Source organism: Centruroides sculpturatus, unplaced genomic scaffold (assembly GCF_000671375.1).
Source record: "Centruroides sculpturatus isolate CEXI.00-Female unplaced genomic scaffold, Cexi_2.0 scaffold55, whole genome shotgun sequence".
NCBI lineage: Eukaryota > Metazoa > Arthropoda > Arachnida > Scorpiones > Buthidae > Centruroides > Centruroides sculpturatus.
This window is the reverse complement of record NW_019384374.1, coordinates 1,248,044-1,266,221: the sequence shown is the minus strand read 5'-3', so window position 1 is coordinate 1,266,221 and position 18,178 is coordinate 1,248,044. Positions and strand designations below refer to the sequence as shown.

At 31.1% G+C, this 18,178-nt stretch overlaps 1 protein-coding gene and 1 long non-coding RNA gene across 3 annotated transcripts in view; one reads left to right on the top strand and one right to left on the bottom strand.

Moving 5' to 3' along the window:
* Positions 1 to 18,178, top strand: part of LOC111616567 (ES1 protein homolog, mitochondrial-like) — a 41,959-nt gene that overhangs the window by 6,209 nt on the left and 17,572 nt on the right. For both annotated transcript variants that reach the window (XR_002755275.1, XM_023357969.1), the window contains exons 2-3: positions 441 to 493; positions 4,179 to 4,292. Coding sequence is in view for 1 of the 2 variants with exons in the window: in XM_023357969.1 (XP_023213737.1) it covers positions 441 to 493; positions 4,179 to 4,292 (167 nt within the window). In the remaining variant the exon portion in view is untranslated. The remainder of the gene's footprint in view (positions 1 to 440; positions 494 to 4,178; positions 4,293 to 18,178) is intronic.
* Positions 15,988 to 18,062, bottom strand: LOC111616581. The gene is made up of 2 exons (XR_002755277.1): positions 17,767 to 18,062; positions 15,988 to 17,698 (listed from the first exon to the last, which is right to left on the bottom strand). It is a non-coding gene; the product is annotated as an uncharacterized LOC111616581 (long non-coding RNA).

The following is an 18,178-nucleotide window of genomic DNA, read 5'->3' as shown; positions in this document are numbered from 1 at the left end:
ATAGATACCATATTTTGATTAACACGATTTTGATACATATGGTAGATTGAGGGATTAATCAATCATGCTAAACAAGGGATACCTGTATGTATTATTAAATATTGTTTCATTATGAGTAACATATCATATATATAATAAATATTATTTCATATTATGTTTTAATAGAATGCTCAGATTGAAAATTTCATACAATTTAAAGCAAAATTTTTAATTTTTTTTAAATATGTAAATCTGTTTCAAAAATTTAATTTTTAAATATTAAAATTTGTATTAATGTTTCAATCTTATAAATCTTTCAATAAGAAAATAAAACATTGTTTAATCTAATTTTGATTGATCATAAATGTATGCATGTATCTTTAAAATATATATTCTTTAACATTTTTTAGAGACAGAGTAACTTTGTAAGATGTCATTTTTTTTATTATTACATTTTTTAGGTTTTATCAGGTAATGGTGTTTTTGATGGAAGTGAAATACACGAATCAAGTGCGTAAGTAAAAGTTTACTTATTAATAGTAAGATATTATAAATAAAGGACAAATGGTTAATTTAACCCCTTAACGCCCACCTGTCATTAATTATGATGTAATTAAGCATAAAAAATACATAAAAAATACTTAAAACTTAATCCTTATTTAGTCTCGACTTTCATCTATATAACTCCTTTCTCGAGATTAAGGAAGGACACAGACAGACAGGTGAACCACAGTCAGAATTTATTGGTCTACAATTTTTTAAAATTGCAGTGCAATAATTTTTTATAAACGCTATACTTATGAGAGCATACATAGCTTGTCCGAAAAGTAATGCCAGTGATTGTACTGTGAAGCGAATACATGTCACAGTGCACTCAGAGCAGTGGGGGTCAGTGGAAAGAGGAGTCAGGTTAAGCAAGCGCAGTTGTTCAATCACCTCCGACCATCTGAAGAGGCATTTTCCTGAATCTCGTTTTCATCTCCCGTGCAAGTTGCAATGCAGCACTCAATTAAGCAAAGGATTGCCATCAAGTTTTGTGTGAAACTTGGCAAGTCTGCAATGGAAACTTTTCCCACGATAAAGACGGCCTTTGGTGATGATTGTTCATCAGAACGCCAAGTCTACTGGTGGCACAAGGCATTTGTTGAAGGCTGTGAAGAGGTCAGCGATGAAGCCCGCGCTGGAAGGCCATCAATGATCACCACTGATGAAAATGTCACACGTGTGACTGAACTCTTGAACTCAGACCATTGTTTGAGTGTTTGTTTAATGGCACAGACATTAAACATTCCAAAAAGTACCGTTTACAAGATTGTGACAAACAATCTTCAGATGATAAAAGTGTGTGCAAAGCTGGTGTCCAAAGTGTTAATGGATGACCAAAAATCAAGTTCCAAAGTTCCTGACACGTTTCAACTTGACATGATTTTTGGTCATCCATTAATGTGTGAAAGTGACCCCCCACTTTTTAGACATTGTCATCACAGGTGATGAGTGTTAGGTCTTTGAGTATGATCCTGAAACAAAAAGGCAAAGTGCCGAGTGGCACACCTCAGCATCCCTTGTTCCAAGAAGGCCAGAATGAGCAAGTCAAAGATCAAGACAATGCTCATTCTGTTTTTTTTTTGACATCAGAGGGCTTGTCCACCATGAATTTGTACCACATGGTGTAACCGTCATTGCCAAATTCTACATGGAAGTGCTTGAGACTCAAATGAAGGGTTCATCGTGTCTGGCTCGACATTGCAGACAATTGGAAACTTCATCATGACGACGTGCTGGCCCACACCACCTTCCTTGTGACTTGCTTCCTGGCCGATTCAAAGGTGCCAACAGTTCTCCAGCCACCTATAGTTCTTACGTGATTCCCCCTGACTTCTTCTTGTTCCCGCACTTGAAAACACCCATGAAAGGACATCATTTTGGGACAGTTGACAAAATCAAAGAGGCTTGTACCAAGGCTCTAAAGGACATTTTGGAAATTACCGTAACACCTTTGATGCCTGGAAATCTCGCTAGAAGTGATGTATTGACACAGGAGGAGCCTATTTTGAAACCTTTTAATGTATTGTACTGATCGGATCAATAAATGTCTTCTAATCGACTCACTGATATTACTTTTCGGACAAATCCTGTAAGTCTCATGTAGTTTATACAGTCTGTTACAAAATTATAAACACTTTATCTTCACTTAAAAGCAATTATTTTTGCATTTTTACAAGATTTTTTTATGTAAACAAGTCATATGAAATCTTTCAAATGTTGAGGTTAGTAACTTCAATCACACGTGAGGCCATCACAACCTATCCAACACAGTCACTTTTCAAATATTAATAGTAGACTGGTATTAATTAGTAGTCATTGATCATCCTCTTGTCAATGACTGCTTTTGGTTGAATTACTTCAACCCCTTCTGCAACAGTGAATGAAACAGTTTGTTAGTGGTAACATTAGAAAAAAATATATCTTAATTTTTTTAAGATTTTGTATTTTCAATTAGTGTCTACTTGACCAATGAAATTGTTCCATTTCATACCATCCAATTATTGTGATAAACATGACAATGGTAGACTAAAGTATGGTTTTTGTTTTAATATTTGTTATATCATAGTATTTGATTTATATAACTACAAAAGTTATCTAACATAAGGGTTTATGACACTAACACAATTTAAAGAATTTTTAAAATGTGTTATATTGGGCACTTGGTATGATAAACCCTTTTGTAAGATAACCTTAACAGTTATATAAATCAAATAATATAATATAATATAATAATACATACTGTTAAAATATAATTTACATTAAAATTATTTTGTATGTTAAAAGATGGAATAAAAGACAAAATAAACCATACTTACACTACCATAAAATGATTGTATACATTATAAAACCTAAACTGTTCTAGATCTCACTGTATATTATAAATGGCAGCACCAATTTACATATTTGTTTAGGTAGTTCTGTACATAATAAAAGATGATATAACATTTATTTTACATTATTAATTGCATTTATGTATTTAATATTAAAAATAGGTTTAATAAATTTTTTTTATTTTTTAAACTAAATAAAGGAATGCAAATTTTGCAAATGTAGTATGTTGTAATTTGCACATGATAATATAGTTAGTCTTAAAGACAGATGTAAATGTATAAGTGAAGATGTTAATTTCCAACTGTAAACCTCTCAAATGTCTTTTTAGTACAAGTAATATTGATTAAGTATCTGTGACTTTGGCATTGCCAATGTAGTCGTCACACTTAATTTACAGTAACCTGTCCGTTAATTACAAAATTAAACACTAATGAGAAGTTAACAAAAGTTAAAAAAATAATTGAGAATGAATAAAAAAGTGTCAGTGTGAGAAGTTATTTATACTGGATAGGGCAAGTTCAATATCCAGGATGGTAGACTCATGCCACAACAGCAAGAGTGAAATTGTGCACATTTTTGTTTCTGATCACTTTAAATAAAATTAAACAGTAAAATTCATAAAATTGGCTCATCTGCATTAAATAAGCTTCAAAATGATGTATAAAATGTAAATGTAATTTGTATAAGTACCTTAATAAATTTGAAATATATTTTCCTTAGCATATTATATATACTGTACCTGTATAATAAATGTGTTTTTTATAAATTACATACTCACAAATTTAAAAGATATTCTTAATTTTTTAATCAAAAAAGAACTTGTTTTATAAGAAGCTTGCTAGTATTAAAAATAATTTATGGAAAGACTTTCAAACTTTTAGCTTATTACCAATTCCTGATAGAGGCTAAACATTTTTAGAGTACTGTATTTTCATTATTGATTTTAAGAAACATTTAATTTTAATATTTCATTAACATTTTCATTTGAAAACTTAAAATTAATAAACTGGATTTTGGTTTTAAAATGAAATTAATTTAATTTCTAGAGGTGAAATAAAATTTTTAAAAAACTTGTTATATCTTCATGATGATGATCTGATGATGATACACTCAGAAGTTTAGAAACATTTAAAAAATATATGTTTATATATTTTTAAAATGTTTTATATTTTAGTTAAATATAAGTTTGGCCATGAATAGAGCAAAATAACAAAATAATAATTTATTAATTACGTCAAAATTACAAAAATTACTTTTGCATAAAATAAATGTGTATTGCTTATAGGCAAAATATAAATGATTTTATTAATTGAACTTTTCAGTGTCTTATCACATTTAACACGAGGAAAAGCAGAACCTCTTATTTATGCTCCTGATGTAAATCAGTTTCACGTAGTTAATCATTGTGTTGGCGAACCAAATACAGCTGATACAAGGTAAGAATTCTGGTAAATTTTAAATATATATTAGTATTTACTTTAATTAAAGGAAAATATGATGCTTATAAATAAAATATTTGTAATATATAATAATGTAATTCTTAATACATTTTTTAAATAATTTTTTCACTGCATGCTAGATATTCATTCAGTATGAAATTAATTTATTGAATTAATGCTTAAATAAATTTTTGCTCATTAATGTATGTGATACTTTCACTTAGTTTTTATTCAGAAAAAAGCATTAGAATATTAATTCATTTGCCTTAATTTTAATTTACAAATAATATCCTGTATTAATGAAAATTTTCTACTTACTGTTATTTAGAAATTTGAATTTTTGTTTGTTTGAGTGAGAAAGAGTTATCCATATGTTAAAAAATTATAATCTGAAAATAATAATTTCTCAATAATATTTTAAAAAACTTAAGTATCAGGTAACCAAAAACGTTTGTGTGGTTTTGTAGTTACTATAATAGTTTAAATATTAATTATGTAGTATTCCTTGTAGATGGCAAGTTACTGATATTATTATTACTATTCTAAATTTAGACTTTCACAGCAATTTGTTTAAAGAGTTTTAACTGTAATTGTCTATACTAATATTATAAAGAGGTAATGTTTGTAAGTAAGTAAGTTTGGATGTAGTGGGTAATCTCCGAAACTACTCATCCGATTTCAAAAATTCTTTCACCAATATTTAGAATGTAACTTCAGGGTGGACTTAGGCTGTATATTATTCCATAAACATTCATATAAATTAAAACATATTATCTAGGGCTAAGGCTTTTATGTCCAACAGATGGCGCTACGAGTACAATGCCCTAAGTTTGCTTTTCTGTGAGGATGAACTAAAGCAGATCATCTTCTATCTATCTATATAAATAAAAATGTAATGTTCGTTTGTTCCTACCGATTCCTTTAAAATTTTGACACAATGCTGCATTCGAATGCGCACGTGTTTTATATATTGATATACATGTCGAAATTTCCCACACTGGGGGGAGATGGACAGGGTTAAGGCTTACAGTAAAGAACTCTGCTTCTATTTATACTATTTTAGATGCGGTTTTTTGCGTTTTTGATTGCATTTTAATAGGGTACGTCAAGAGAATGTACACTAAGAAGGGATTTTTCGAAAAATCCCCTCCAGGGAAAGTGTTATACATTTATAATAGATACATTTTGAGCCACAACAACACGTGGCGGGGTCTGCTAGTTTACAATAAATGGGAAAGTAGTTGTCAAAATGTCACTTTCAAATAAAGTTATTAGAAGATGCCCTGATCTTTTTTTCTTTGTTGCTTACTTTGGGATCAAATTTCACAAGTTTTACACACTGTATAGTGAGTATTGTTATTTCTAACAATTTTACAAAAGGAACAAACTTGAACGAAGTAACAATAGTTTGGATGGACTAGTGGTTAAGGTGACACTTTAACTGCATAGCCATCTGGGGGACCCAGGAGCTCTGGGAACAAGTGTTGGGCATTTTTTGGTTGACTAATCCAGGGGTCACCAGTATTCTTGATTATACTGTATCTTTCTTAGATTAGATTGAACTGTGGCCTACTGAGCCACAGTTCAATCTACGGCCTGTGAAGTCAATTCATCTGGCCCACCACTGCACTGTGCTACAAATGAGCTAAAATATAATTATTTATATGGAAATATTATAGATGATAGATAAACTTACACTTATTTTAATTTTTTTCTACATAGTTAGTAAAAATGCAATATTGGTCCAATCTCATTTTGCATCTGATAGTAATAAATTTTAGGAAAATCAGTGAAATAAAAAATTTGGTGACTTGTTGCGACTTTGGATATCATAGTTCGTTTTGTGTTTGTTTATTTAATGAAGTTTCTAAGAAAAGTGATATGAGCTTGCTGCAATGATTGTGCTTGTGTATTGGTAAATAAGTACAGTGGGTGATTGGTTAATGAACACTTTTGAAAAAGATTTTTATGTTTGGACAACGAACACCTCACAGAACAAACACAAGAAGAAGTAGCATAAAATAATGAATACCAATTGGTCTTCCCTTGTCTTCAGGCAACAATTCAAAAATTTTCAGAGTGTGGGAGATGTCAACATTGACACTCAACTCGGTATATACTGATTGGATAGTATTCCTTGAAACTTTGAAACTCTTCCTTGTAATTCCAGACTTTTATTTTTCTGACAGAAACAATTCTTTTATAGTATTCGCAAGACTGTCGGGCAGGCACTCATTAAGTTTTGTGTTGGTTTTTATTTTCGAAAGGTGAGAGTATAATAGCAAAGGTAGAGAGTGGGCAGACGATGTCTGATGTTGCTGGGCAGTATGGCTTGAATAGGTCTACAGTAGGCCACAGTTCAATCTAATCTAAGAAAGATACAGTATAATCAAGAATACTCAAGCAGCTAAAGGAGTAACAAAAATCACATCAGAGAAATAAAGAACATTGAAGAGCTCATAATGGAACCTGAAATGGCTCTGATGACAGAAGAATGCCAAGAACTCTTGAATGAAGAACGCCAAGAACTCTTGAATGAAGAACGCCAAGAAACTTGGCAAGATATGTTTTCTTCTGAAAAAGATTAATGCCAATATCTGCTATTAAAGATCTTTTGAAGAAGTGGGAGGATATCAGAACAACGGTCTTAGAATGTCATCCAAACCAGGTTGAGATTAATAGGCTTGGGGATCTCTACAATTACAATGCTCTTATTACTTCTGAAAAATCTTGAAGAGAGAAAAGCAATCGACATTAGACAGATTCTTTAACCCTTTCAAACGAAAAAAACATGACTGTGAATATATGTATTTTTATTATTACATATAAATAAATGTAGTAAGAAAGTATATATTTTTTATTTTTGGGTCTCCAGAATGAATTGATCAAATTCCCATGAAAACCTATGGTAAATTGATAATCAGTTAACAAACAATTTGGATAACAAAGTCTTGGAATGGATTATGTTCATTAACTCACTGTATGTTGGTTCTCTTTAGTTTTTGTGTATTCAGTGTACTGTATTGAACAAAATGATTATGCGGCCTACGCTTGTCAGTTTCTAAATTATGTGGTCCACTGTGAAAAAAGTTTGGTGACCCCTGGACTAATCAATCATGACTAATGACTAGTATCCAGATTTTGGGTACCGCACTTACTCAGTTTTTGAAAGGGACAGAGTGTAAACAGATAAACTCCATTGGTTTTAGGGTAGTAGGCTCACTCATTGCCAAATTGTTTAGCACCCAAATGCACTCAAAATGCAAACCTGTCCCAAAATGGTGATTAGCACCCAAACTACATATTTTGCACCCAGCTTTCCCCTTTTTTACATTTTCAAAGAATATGTTTACAATTTTTTTTTTTTTTGTTCATTCACTTGAGGGGAAAAACAAATTTGTTAAACCGGACCACATATACTGAGGAAAAAAATACGATAATTAGCTTACTCTCTTCTTTTGTTGAGAGAAAAGGTGTGAAAGGAAATTTTCTGGACTAAACAACTAAACTTTAGGGTTGTTCTAAGAATGTAAGCAGATTCACTGAAATTCTGCAACATGTGTTTTCTTTTCTAAAAAAAAGAACAATCTAGAAAATTCTTTATTGACCCTGCCTTGTGAGCACAACAGTTCCAATTTCCTTTGTTTGGTGTCAGCAACATTAGAAAACGGCAAATTGTCTGTATCTAAACTGAACATTTTAGCAAATAAGTTTAAAGATGAAGGCATATGCACAGATGGAAAAGTTCTTCACTGTTCCATTTGCAATTATATGATTTTGATTGATGTTAAACACCAAGAAACAAAAATCATGTGACATGTGAGTTTGGAAAAGCATAGAGAAGGCAAACAGAAAAGGAAGAATTTCAAGCAGACATTTATAGGAGCCGCGTTTCAAAGAGGAGAAGAATCTCAGAAGGCAAATAATACATTTTATGCAGATTAATGACTGCTCTTTTGCAGGCAAATATACCCTTATATAAGGTAAACAATCCAGCCTTTAAGTAATTTCTCCATAAATATACAGGAAAGCTTGTCCCCAATGAGAACATGCTTAGAAAAAACCATGTGAAACCAATTTATGATCAAACCACATCTAAAATCCTGGACATTGTTGGAGACAATCCTGTAGTGTTCATACTGGACAAAACAATGGATTCCTCAAAATGGTACGTGCTGAATGTTCTTGTTGCACCTCTGACAAATGCTATGTACAACCAATATTGTTCAAAATGTACCAAGTTAAAAATACAAACTCAACTACAGTGTCCCAAGCTTTCAATGATGTTTGTGTCAAGTTGTGGCCAAATGGTGTCCAGTATGAAAAGGTTTGGCCTGTTGTTACAGATCAAGATCTTACATGTCGGCATTCTCATATTTGAAATACATCTAAACAACCTAAAGCATATGATTTGTCTTGCCCATGTCCTACACCGAGTATGTAAACATATTTGTGTAGAATATAGCAAGGCCAATGACTTTTCAAAAATGAAAATGGTTCTTCTCAAGTGCCCTAGTCGGGAGCACTTGTACAAAGACATAACTGGGCTGCCATTACCATTCCAGTGGTCACTCATTGGGGTCTTGGATAAACACTGTGGTATTCTACTGCAAGAACTTTGAGAAAATCAATGCGTTTATCAACAAACTTCCTTATGGCACTTCTGCAGCCATTGACAGTGTCAAAAAACTGGACACTGATCCAGTAGTGACTACAGAACTCTACTCTGTGCATTTGTACAAGTTATTGGTGGATAAAATCAATGAGCTGGAAAGATGTGGAACTGAAATGTGGGATCAGTGGAATGTTGTAAGTCAGGTGCTTGATTGTACTGGACAGTTTTGCCCTGGACAAACTCAGATCTAGTTTATCAAAAATACTGATTTGAAAAATATTTTGGATTTTGCACTGAACTAGCATGTGAGTAAAAATGAAACCTGTCCCCTTAGTCTCAGCCGACGTAGAAAGATTTTTTTTCTATATAAAGACATTTATCCTCCAAATGAGTAAACTTCACTTTTAAGAACATTGAGGTGGTTACTGTTGTAAATTACAATGCTCATCTTTATGTGTAAATTGCAATAAACAGCTATGTAATTTGTAAATATAATACTTCTTGTTGGTTTTTGTCTTAATAATACAGCATTTAAAAGCACCCAAATGAGCAGCAATCCATTCTAAAAATGCACCCAAAAATCTGGACCCTACTAATGACTAATGTTGCCTATATTAGTCATGACTAATGACTAGTCTCTGGATTTTCTGGATTTATCTGAGAATCCAAGGAGAGTTCCGAAAATAACACATTTTGCTTCTAACTGACGAAAATGAACTTTTTACATTTTTTGAACCAAAATCGGCAAAAATGCTCGTTTTATAGGATTTTCTTGTAATTTTTTAAAATACATTCATAATTTTTGGAAAAATACTGTCATGTATGTGGTCCTTGATGCCATTGTAGGTACCAAAAAAATCATTTCAGATTTCAGAACAAAAGCAGACACACCTTTGGACATTTTGTAAACAGTGTTGCCACATTCAGGTTTTTTAATTGATGAAAATAAAAATTATTAGCATCTTAGCTATCTTTTGAGTTAATTTAATTTTATTCGGTAACTTTTTGGCTACTTTTTAATAAATTATTGGCGACAGTGTGAAGTGCAGAAGTGTGCGCAGCTTTGAGGCTACAGACTAGGAAATTTAATGGGTAAGCATAAAAGTTCTGTATGTCTCAACTTCTGCTGAAATTGTGAGGGAAGCGAAGTTAACCAAGAGAGACTTCACTGTGGATGGCTCAAAAGTGTTATCAAGGTATCAAAATGCATTTGTGTGCATGAAGAAATCACATTTTGAGGATCATGTGCATTCTGCAAGACACATGTTAGCAGCATGTTGACAGGATCAAACATCCCAGATGCTGCTCACAAAAGTGGAATTTCAGGATCAGAGAAATATTTTTCTTTGATACTGGAATCTCAGGCCTTCTTACTATTTGTAAGACAGAAAGAGTAAAGAAAATATACAACCAGTTTAAAAAGTAAAAAGAATTATGTTTCCAAAAGTAATTTTAGACCATAGTCCATTCATTGGCTGTTTACATAGCCTGTGAATGTTACAACTTGAATCTGGTTTTGTTTGATACAGCTAAATTATCAATTAAATCTGTTTATTTGGAATCATAGGAGATTATACTCTGTCTTTGTTACTTCTGTTAATCATTGGAAAATTTCAGCTGTCATGTAAAATTTTTTCATCAATAACATTATAAAAAAAATGATTGTATCAGAACAGTTGCAAGGTACCCTCCTGTGTCAGCACCCTTATTACAAAGACACAAGCCACTACTGATTTATACAAATTAAAATGTTCTTGAAAAGACTGACCATATTTATTCTTATAATATATGGCTGTATGCCATATGTCTGTTTTTATCTTTTTGTTGTTCTTGCATTATTCCAGTTCTTTATTCTTTCTCCCTTCTAGAACTTTCTAATCTCCTTAATTCTTCCATTTCGGAGGTGAGGGTCACTTTTGAGCTTATGTCAAAGAGAGATGATGCAGATGTGGAACTGTCCATTATTCAAGTACACGGGTGAAATTGTAACTTCAAAAGGGAATTTTTGAAATTACTGGGATAAAGTATGAGGAAGATTGACATTTATTTAGATGAGTTTCATTCCTTGAGTCAAGTCTTAAGAAAGAGAACTCGTTTACTATTATATATATATATATAGGTGTGTTGTGGTTGTATATAAAATTTGGTAATTGTTCCACCTGCAATTGACTATCAGGTACTGTCACAGTAATTGTCCTAGAGTTGGCTTCCTTTATTGTTCTTGTTATTGACATATCACATGTAAATAATTTTTTTTTTCTTGTATCTACTGCATATTTGGTTTGTAGGACCTTAGTGGACCAACAAAAAATCTTCTTAGCTCCCAAATGTGACAGTATTGTCATTTAGTTCTGTGTTAGGTGTCTCAACATTTTAATAAAAACGTGTTTCTATGAAATGCAATTTGCCTCGTACACTTCATGTCAATCATGAATAAGTGACTGATAATCACAGGTTTGACTTTAAATTTAATGCAGAATAAGTTTTTTGATAATTGTAATGTGTGTAATTTATTAGATCTTAGTTCATTTACTGTGACCGAAGGGTCGGCACCTCTTCGATGCCCTGTCAGGATAACCACGGAAACCGCGTTAAATAGGTCACACGAGCAGTTGCGTAACAGAACGATCAGATTTGGGAAGGAGGGAGAGACAACGCACCGGAAGTGACTTACTCAAAGATGGGTTAATGTAACAACTGTTTAATGGGTAACGAGAGGCCATACAATATTTCAATTTTAAATATGCTAGCTTTTTGATACATTTCTACGATTTGATAGATATTAGATATATTTGATATTACGGTTTTTCCGATTCCTGCGAGAGAGAGTTTACAGAAGTTTCGCATGCCGATAAATATCTTTTATGATATCTTGATTGAGATTGAGATTAGGATCTTGAGGGTGAGGATTTTGATCGCTGGCTTGGTCTGGATCAAGAAAGTTCTTCTAGGCACAATGGAAAGTAATGGGAAAAATCCGATAGGGTACTGATTGAGCACAGAAATTGTCACTGACACATGGAAAATTTTGCTGACTTTAATCCAAGAGGGAAGGGCGACGACTGACTCACTTTGTTGTTCTGTTCCAATGTTGTAATGTTGAAATCGAGATATTAGGTCAAAAGGTGATGAGAAAGCGTTGTTATTAGGCCTGAGAACTTAACAGATGTTTAGCTCCCAGGTATAAAAGTTGACAGTTATTTAACGAAAATATAACTATTTATGATGTGATATTATGAACAAATGATATAAATATACTGAAAGTCTGGATTCGGATCCTCACATTAGTATTAAAATTATATACTACTGCATTGGAATATAGCAGAACTTTCGTTGGCATCTCTTGGTTGGCAACAGTTCTGTTACGTATCAACAAGCATCTTTTTAACTTTATCTATAATGCTATCTTTCAGTTGTTGCTTGACCAGAGATGCTAGTTAATTTTTCAAGTTTTAAACTTGCCTTAAGCCTCAGTTTGCTAATGAATTAATGTCAGTTACTCTCAAAAATTCTAACACAGCTTAGAATGCTGGAGCTGGCAATGACAACATTGATGTTAACTTTTTGTGAAAATCACTTGGTCTTTTCTGAAATAGAATTTACTTTTTCTGAATTTTAAATTGAAAAGGTGTAGTTCATTGGAAAAAGTGCTATGAAAAATCTGTATGCAAATTTGTTACTATTTAATTAAACTACTGTCTATATATATTTATAAAAATCAATTCTTGTTGGATTGCCCTTTATACAAATCTTTACTCTTAAACCAATCTAGACCAAAGTTTGTATGAGTATTACATAGATCCTAGAATCAATACTAAGCTATATACTACTCCAAAATATTGGGGTGGTATATTTCTTCCACATCTGACTTTCTGCCTTTAGATGTAGCATCATCTGTTGGCAAAAATCATAAATAAAGGCTGATTGTTTTTGGATTGTTGGTTTGCCTGCTGACTACTTTGTGCCTGCCTAAAGGCATCATTACTGTATAATCATGTTAAAAAGGTGTGCCTTTCAATGGATATGAGGATCCATCTATTGGGAGACATATCTGCAGAGAATTTTCTAAATAACTTTTGCATCTCAATGATGGAAAATTCACTGAAGATCTGGATACTAATTTGATAACTCTACATAAACTACAAATGGATATAGAAGAGACCAATATTGGTATCTAAAACAAATGCATTGCCAAACTGAATTTACATATGCAGGAACAACTTCCAGGAACTTATACAACATATGAGTCCATCAATTCCATTTTTGAGACAGATCAGGCATTAATGTACCCAGTGGAATTTTTAAACTCGTTGGAATCAGCTGGATTACATCTGATAACCTTGAGCTATAGGTTGGAGCACCAGTAATGCTTTTGTCAAATTTGAACCCACTAAAGTTATGCAATGGGATGAGAATGATCTTTTATAAATAAATGCACATTTTAGTTACTAGGACCATTATTTTTATCATCCTCTTTCAATTTCACATCCATTAAAAACCCAAGCAATGCTGGGCACACGTATTAATGCAAAGCTAGTATTATTATAAAATTTGAACTTATAATCAGAAAACATACAAAATATATGTTAATTATTTTGTTTTTTTCTGATCATACTGTTCAGTTATCGAGTTAATTTTATAAATGATAATTCTACATTTAAAAAAGTGCATAGTTTTTGTATTTTAGTTGTGTAGTTTTGTATTTTATGGTTACAGACTTTCTAATAAAATCAAAAACATCTGATTGACAATTTGATTTTCAGTGAAATTTTGATTTTATTCAGTCAAAAACATCTCAAAGTTATAATTGCAAAGAAAACTTTTATCTTGTTTTTTTATTTAAAATTGAAGTAGCAGTGAGACAAATTATACTCTTTTTTTCCACTTCATTGATAGATTACTTATCATAAGCTACTCATTGATAGTGATTAAATAAAATACTGATATCAGCAAGAGTTTCATTTTTACCTATGATTTATTGTTATTTATTGAAATATTTCTAATAAATAGACAACAATTTTTAGATTGTAATGGAATAGTGAGTTGGTAATTTAAGATGATTTTCATGTTAACAACAATTTGCAATTCCTTTTGAAAACTCAATATCTATGTTTTGTGTACTTTGATATTAAAAAACTATCAGATTGTAAAGGTGAAATTTAGACATATTGATTTTTTTAGAAACAACTGGAAAAATTTTATAGAACATATAATGTGATTATGTAAATAGAGTAATCAGAGTGTTTCATCACATAGTTCATTGGAAATGAGCAATGTCTGACAATATGAAATTTTCAAAAGAACACATTCATATGCTGTTGCTCTATCACTTCAAAATTGGCCTCAATGCAATAAAGGCTCATGATCTCATCTGCAAGGCATTTGGCAAGAATACAGCCAACAGGCAGATCTGCTGCAATTGGTTTAAGAAATTCAAGGATGCAGATTTCTCATTTCAGGATGAACCCCTTCCAGATAGTGATTCCATCTTGATAATGACATTCTCCATCACCTAGTAGGTGATAATCCATGGTTGACCACCAGAAAATTAGCACAACTTGAATGATCCCATACACTCCAAAAATTGACAAATTCCAATATCACTGCAATAAAGCACCAGCACATAGAGCAAAGATGACCTTAAAGCCAGGAGATTCTGCCTCTTCCATCCTGCAGTCCAAACTTGGTGCCAACTGACACCATCTATTTTGTACCCTGCAGAACTATATTGCCAATATACAGTTCAGTGAAAATATCCAACATTTGAGACTTTCTTCAAAGAAATCCCCATCAGATTGAAAGTTTGCAGCAAAGGTTGTGATATGTGATCAATATTGATGGTGATTATCTACCAGGTTGAACTGTTGTTGAGTTANTGTATTGCACTTAACTGCAAGGCATCTGTTATTTGTTGGCTTACAAAATTGTCTCAAAGTTCTTCCAGTTGTCATACATTGGTTTAAAAGTTTCCAAAAATATAACAAAATACAAGGATGAATGAATAAGCAGCACAATACCACATACCTGTATTTGTACTGGATTTACACTGTTTCTGTAACTAGTTTCCTTTCATATTATCTTAGGATGAAAATACAGATAAAAATTAAATTTTATTGCATTTTATGTGTTATAACAATATTAATATACTATTTCTGGTAAATCTAATCTGATAAAACAACTTTTAGTTTTTTGAATAGAAAAAAAAAAACTGTTACCTGTAACAAACAGGTTGTATTTCTCTAAAAATGGAATTTGAGAAAATAAATCTACAGTTTTTCAACTGTTATATAACATACTTTGAAATAAGCGTCTATTGATTTTAAAAAAGAATTTAAAATATTTACAGATCTATTACATAATGATGAACTTAATGCTAAAAGTAGTATTCTGAAAACATAATTTAATGAAATATGTTTCAAAATATTGCAAATAATAAAACAACAATACTAGATAAAATAAAGTCTTGTAACACAACAAAAAGCAATTTTTAGATAATAATAATATTGCAGCTTGAAGGAAAACTGACTTCTTTTAACAATTCACTTAATATATGCAAAAAGTTTTAAATTAGCTTTCTAGATATAAATAGAAGAGGTTAAGGGAAAAAATTGTTTATCTTGTATAAATCTTTCTTTTGCAGGGACAAATATTCAAAACTGAAATTGAATAGAAATGGAAACCTGTGGCCTATATTTGCATATTGTCAAATCAGAGAAGTGCATTTTATATTCAAAACTGTTTGATGCTGATTAAAAAGCAACTGTAGAGTGATGTTATGCTTTAACGCATGATCAATATATTAATAGTTTTCAGCTCTAAAGTTCTTCCAGTTCATTATAATTGGCAAATAAATGTATTTTACGTGCATGTAAAATACATTATTTAAAAAGTGCTATATTTTAAATGAACAGCTGAAAAGTTTTGACTCATTACTCTGTCACATACAAGAGTTATTGTATCTGAATTTGTAAAATGATAATGTTTTGGTCTTGTGTAAATTAATAGGAAGAAAAAGAAACAGTTGCAGATTTCATTGCTAGGTTGTGTTCTAGGTATGCTTGAATTCCTGTTTTCTTCTATTCTATCATTGCTATTTCATCACATTTTATGGTGTGTATGATCTCTAAACAAGTACTGTACCTACAGCTTGTTGGGAAATAATTTTTCTAACTTTACTTTTAGCCTACTCTATAGAGTTCTATGTACTGTGAAAGAACCTGTACAAGTTGCTGTAACCATTTACAATAAACACATCAGCTATAACAAATTGCTTTATATCATGCTTATTTAATATTCAGTAAAACAATATATGAAATTAGAAACATGAGTTAATACATTACTTAATAATTTTAATAGTAAATTAAAATAGTGTTAACTTGGACATGATTTTATATTTTATTAAGCTGTGTGAGAACTGTTGCTTAAACTTAGAAATCCAAAGACACAACACATTTAATATACTTTTTGATAGTACATCTGCCTATACTATACAAAAAAGATAATACACAACAATTGGATGGTATATTTATATCTCAATGCTCTCAATCAATAACCACACATAATTGGAAAGTTATACAAAACAAATCATACAAATATCTTAAGAATTCAGTCCTTTATTCAAACATAGTAGTAAGCAACTGAAGCTGAACCATTAAACTGGTTTGAAAATATTTTTGATTAAAATTTTTCTGGAGTTTTCATAGTGTTTGTATGATTTATTTCCTCAATGCTCTGCTATCTCCAATAGAAATCAATGTTTAGCCTTTCATGATATGCCAAAGAATCCTGTAGTGCTGTGCTAATTTATACAAAGATTTAAATCTTCCAAAAAATTAAGCAAATACTCAAAAATACACAGTTGACACTAGGAGGACAAGGACTTCATTATAATAGGTAAGTAGGTTCCTTTTGCTGTTTCCCTCCTTATAAAATGATGAGTGCATTCAAGCTGCTTTCACATTTAAAGGTCTTAATCAACTTTGAGGCAACACCTTTAACTATTGCTACTGAAATGAGTCAAACACACTTGCAGCCTGTTGTAACCGATGTGTTTATTGTATGCGAATACAGTAATTTCTATAGGTTCTTCAACAGTACAAAGAACTCTATAGACTAGGATAAAGGTAAAAAAATTACTTCTAAGTTAGAATAAAAACTTTCCAATGGGCTACGGTTAATTGTTTAGAGATCAAACATTGCAAAACAGCAATGATAGAAGATACTAAACAGGAAGTGAGCATAACTAGAACTGTTTGTTTTTTCTCCTATTAACAGAACACAGTAGTTCTTAATAATATATATATATATATATAACATAAAAATAGAATAAAGTAGATTATTATATTTTTCAATAGCAAGTATCAAAGGAATGAAAACTTTATAATTTTTTAATTGATAGAAACACAATAAATCTTTAAAGAAGTTTTCCATAGTCCTTCAATGTTTAGAAATGTCTTTTAAAATGTTTAAAAAAAATATTCTTAAAAGCATACACAATATATTTATATTATGATAAATATTACTATTAATTCATCAATAATTGAATTTAAATACATACTAATTTGTTTGCTTATTAATTCCAAGAAATGATTACAAAAATAATTGATATATCAGTTATCCAATAATTGAAAATTCATCTATAATTAAAACTGAATAAGCAAAAATAACTTTTAATAATCAAAAACTGTTTCAAGTAATTTCATACAAATGAACACCACAGAAAACATAATTGAGGTTTGCAAACCTTCATAAAAGAGAGATGAAATTTTCAATCATAAATCATCATATACTGTGACAAAAAAAAAGGATGCTTTGAAACACATTCTTATTAAATATATCATTAAGAAATTAACTTACCCATAACAAAAGACTTTTAAAATAGGAACAAGGGCTTATTATGATAATTTTTATTGTTGTAATTATTTTTTGGCCTAATTTTTGTTGAAAAATTCAATTTTTGTAAATATTACATATACTATATCTCGTGTAAAGTCTTTTGTCAAAATATTCCAATTTTTCTGCATTTATTTGCTTCCTAACAAATGAAGAAGTGCTAGAATCATTTTGCCAACTCCATCATAAATCTCGTGGAAATTCGGCGTATCATACATAAAGGCAGGAGTGGTGACCACCAAGTTATTCTTGTCGACAATGACACCGTAATGAAAAGTTAAAGCAACATAACAATTAAAATAATAATATTGAAAAGATAAATTATCATTATTAAAAGGATATATCAACATTGGTATTATGATGTATAGCACCCCAT